The sequence below is a fragment of the Pomacea canaliculata genome, linkage group LG10 (genome assembly GCF_003073045.1).
Source record: "Pomacea canaliculata isolate SZHN2017 linkage group LG10, ASM307304v1, whole genome shotgun sequence".
Taxonomy (NCBI): domain Eukaryota; kingdom Metazoa; phylum Mollusca; class Gastropoda; order Architaenioglossa; family Ampullariidae; genus Pomacea; species Pomacea canaliculata.
In genome coordinates, this window is record NC_037599.1 from 18,822,858 (window position 1) to 18,827,480 (window position 4,623).

Sequence of the window (4,623 nt, forward strand, 5' to 3'; positions counted from 1 at the left end):
TATGCAGGTTTCATATCTTGCTTGATATCCTTTCTGCATTCTTCCTAATAGCATCTGGGTATTTCTCCAGTGCACTGCTATATCACATGCTATTGCATCATATCTTTGCTCCATGTTCATTTTATCTTCAGTTTCCTTACTGGATTGTACTATAATCTTCCTATGTAGCTCACTAAGCTCATTTTCATAGCATGTAGAAGTACTGTAAAGTTTTTCTTTACTCTTCATTTTCCTTAATAAGTAATCCAAAGAGACACTGAATACCATTCAGTTCCACACCAACTTTTACAATCACTACTCAAGAAAATTATTCTGCAGGATAGAATGTGTTTTCCCTGTGATAGCACACAATACATATTCTGCATCCCTTGTAAACAGTTTTCAGTTGTTTCAAATTTATGATTTTATGTTTATAATCAAATACTAAAAAAACATTCTTCAAGTCCCATCTTAAAACAAAATCAGCATCCTTTAATATGATAATATTATTGGTAGGTTATGCCTCCTTTCTTGCTAATAAATATGATTTCATCTCTTATTATTCTTTTGGAACAGAACATCGTTTCATTACTAAGGAAGCTGACTTATTTTCAGCACTGGAATTTGTGATGTATTAATACACTGCATGCTTTTTAATAAATTTGCTGTTATAGCTAACAGAAAGATGTGTTGCATGTCTGATGTGTGTGCATGCATGTGCACATTTTTATTGCTCCTTACTACCATTATAGATAACAAATTAACTTACATAGTATTTTTTCCTAACAGAAAAAAAGCAGCTTACATCTGTTTAAAAAGCTTTCCACATTTTTATTTCTTCTTATGGCTGGATGATCTAGATCAGCCACAAGGGCTGACATTGCATCCTGAAAAATAAAGAATATTGTATGAATAGTTATTACAAAGGGAAAATAGTTAGACTGCAAAAGAAGTGTTGCAGCTTTGTGTGCATCAATGTGGTAATGTATCTTGCTCACATGCTGCCCACTATTCTCCAGCTTCACTGATCTGCACCTTTTGAAACTGCTTATGTTAGCCCATTCAAGCAAGCACACTGTTCAGCTCACCATGTTCAGTTAAAAAAGAAAAGCATGTTTTTGATTACCTTTGAAGCTGCTGTATCATTTTAATTTTGACTGCATTTAGTTTATTTTAAAGTTAAAAATTCACAGGACCATTATAAAAAAAATATGTCAAAGATGCCAAACATAAAAGGGAGTGGCTTTGGTATAGAAGGGTAGGCAAGCAAAAGTAAATACTGGACTGTAACATGCAAATTAATCCCTCTCTCATCTGTTACTGACAAATCATGTGATCATATCTGGCCATCTGTGTTGATACTGTAACCTTGTAGTATTCATTTTTGTTGCCCACTATTTGCTACTGTGCACGTTGATATGAATTCCTAGAAAGCCCACCTACTCACCTATATCAAAGTGGATCCCCCAAAAAGTAAACATTTTTATTTTAAAAAAGAACTAAACAGTAGTTTCCCCATACTGACAGTGAATATATCTGTGTGTGTGCGCCTTCATATGACTAACTACACCTTATTCTAACCTTATGTCATTTCTTTTTCACTTTTTTAACAGTACCCTTTTATGTGATCACAATAATACAACACTAGAGAAAGCAAAACTAGCATATAGCTGAGTAAAATCCTTAGCTTCACTGCTTTAAGATGTAGTTTCAATCTTGAGAAATCCAATACTTTTGATTACACAAATTTATGATTAGCACAAGTGGACAAAACAGGGAAAATATGCATACCAGTAATCCATCGACGTTTATCTCTGATGTCTGGTTGTTTATCTTTTCTTCTAGCGCCGTCATCCGGCGTCTGAAGTGTTGATCAGACATCATGACTGATCAAATCTCTCTTGTCTCAATATTGATCAGCTCCACCGCTAAGGCAAGGAACGGCCTTGAAAACAGTTTGTTATCCTTGGCTTTAAATTCGCACGAAAGTATGCCAAAGCAGGTATTACTGCTTGTTTACAAATTCCATTCAAAGGTACGTTCTCAATCTACCTACACAAATCGATACATATCCGAGCGAAACTACCACGTACCAACCTCGACAGAAGTGCATCATGTCCGTAATTCAATTACGTATTTCTAACAAAATAAGCGCACATTTCTGCCATTTCAGACTGATTCGAAATGGGAAAATTTACATTTCTGAACGGCTTGTTCACTTCTGACAATATTTGTCATCTGTAGCCAACTGTAGGTGGTGGCCACTGCCAATGCGACACCGACAGTCAATAACTTGCTCGACAACTCCCAGGAGTTCGCGAGATTGCAGAAAAAAAGGAAGCAGGAGTGTCCGAAATCTCTACTTATAATGAACAATGCCCGAAAGTGACAAACCCTCAGCTGTGCACTTCCTGCACACTCAAGAGCCAAAACTGGGGAAGCGCTTCCTCCACTGTCTTCCGCCAGAATTCACTCTCATTCCGACATGGCGCTCAATACGTCATAGCTACCAAGGTAGCTCAAGTCCGAAACTATGAACACTTGATGCTTCCAAAGCGTTCTCTTTATTAGTATGTTGAATGTTTATATACTGAATTATAAAACTCTTAAACGTGAAAATTAATATTGACCATCATACGCAAGCCAAACACGGGAATGAATAAACACTAAAATGGCAATAGATCTTCCCTCTACTAATCCCACTTAGACTGAGGTAAGGGTTTATAGCAGTTATGCCCCTTGTCATTTTTGGCTAAGTCTGCTTGTCAGTGTGATCGTGTAACTTCGTGGTTTGACCGCTTTTATGTGGAAGCACGTTTCCATTTCGAACAGAACAACAAACTCTTAATCATTAATCTTTGTCATCAGGTAAACTGCATTTGTTTTCGCGTCCAGAATGTAAGCACCATTACGATCTAGAATGCGACTTACCTTTCGTTGACATCAACTATGAAATTGAAGATTGTACGGGTCGTGGTGACCGCCCATAACCCATCCACTGTCAGCCTTTTTTCTCCATTTATAGGACGTAAGCCTTTGACGATTTTCTGATCAAAAGGATATGTGAATTTTAACTGATGGTGGTAGGATTCTGCTCGCCATGACCACCAAACATCTTTTTAATGCGTTGGTTTCGTAGCATGTTTATGTAATTTCCTTTTTTCTGCCTTGTATTTCTTTCTATTTTTAGGTCTCGGTATAATATTTTTTTGCGCGTGTTTGATCCGTGAATGTGTGCTATCAGCATTTTGAATCTGTATTTAGATATTCTTTGTTTTTTGTGAGACTTTGCAGTCTGATCGAACTTTTCAAACCATCGAGAAGAAACCAAAGAAGAAAAAGCGAAAATATGAATCTTTAGAGATAAGAGACAGAAAGAATGATCGTTGCCGACAAGCTTTTCTTCACTGATGCACCAAAAACAAAAGAAATAATAAACTGCTTTATTTGAAAGCATGCACTGATCTGCTGCATATTATTATTATTTTTTTTCGATTTGTATTGTCACTCTTCAGCCTCTTCCTGTAGTTCTGCTGTTCATGTGAGCACCGATCAACGGATACCAAAATCCATTACGTTATCATATCATTAGTGTATTGAAATTGTAGTGTTTGTCACTGACCGCCACCTAAGTATTTTCATCATTGCTGGGACGTGACTTTCATAACAAGGTGACGACAGCGCGTGTCTGTCTAGTGGGTTGCCTGAAATCTTTTACTTGTCCTTCACGAGGGAGCGGCATAACAATAATCTGCAGATCATCACTTGCTAAGTGCCTGTCGTGCTTTATCGTTTCCACATACATCTTTTGAATTAGTCTCTTTTTTGGGCTTCATTGTTTGATCATGGGATATTAGTTCGTGGTTTTGATGCACTTTCTCAACATCTACACTCTCTGATCGGGTATCGATAACAAACTTCTAGCCTCTACCTTTTTCACAGATTTTTATGACCTACTTGATTACAGCAAAACACGCAACGGACCCGCAGTACTTCTAGTGGATATTAATGGATGTGCACTTCGACAACACGTCTCATCCTGACATTATCAAAATGTCAGAAATGCTGCACACTTTCTGTTTCGTCCAGTCCGTTTCGCACCCATCTTGCAAAAGAGAGCACACCTTAGATTGGGTCATACATCGACCTAATGATCAATTCATATGCAGTTGGTCGATATTTTACAAGATCTCTCGTCTGACCATTATTGTTTGACCATCAAACATGACTCCAGACCACCATCGTTGGCCCCAGCCTTTAGGTTCGCTCGCTCTGTCTTTCTACGCGATGTTGATAAGCTTTCAATCGCAACTGCTGAGAGCGATGCGCAATTAATGTTTTGCGTAGTTATTGATGATCTTGCCCCACAGTGTATCGGCAATTGATACACCATCTTAATATATGCACCTTGGTATTTGCAAATCCATGTTGAACTTCGTGACGTGATGCGCACTAGCATGCTAGTGGTGATATAACTCGAGGGGGTTCGTAAGGTCTCTTGAAGTATAATTTTTGTGGTGGATTATGTAAATTTTATACACATTTTATAGGCATGATTAAAATGCATCAAACAGAAACGACTGTTTTTGATGTTATTTAAACTGAAACCTCACCCATTCCACACAAAAATTCAAACAACTAAAC

The 4,623-nt window shown here is 37.6% G+C and overlaps 1 protein-coding gene across 1 annotated transcript in view; it reads right to left on the minus strand.

Annotated features, from left to right (window-relative positions):
• Positions 1-2,496, minus strand: part of LOC112574232 (rho-associated protein kinase 2-like) — a 29,283-nt gene extending 26,787 nt beyond the window's left edge. Inside the window, exons 1-2 of the mRNA XM_025255144.1 lie at positions 1,771-2,496; positions 785-866 (exon numbers count right to left, since the gene is read on the minus strand). Of these exons, the coding sequence (XP_025110929.1) occupies positions 785-866; positions 1,771-1,863 (175 nt within the window). The 5' untranslated portion in view covers positions 1,864-2,496. The remainder of the gene's footprint in view (positions 1-784; positions 867-1,770) is intronic.
• Between the last annotated feature and the right edge of the window lie 2,127 nt (positions 2,497-4,623).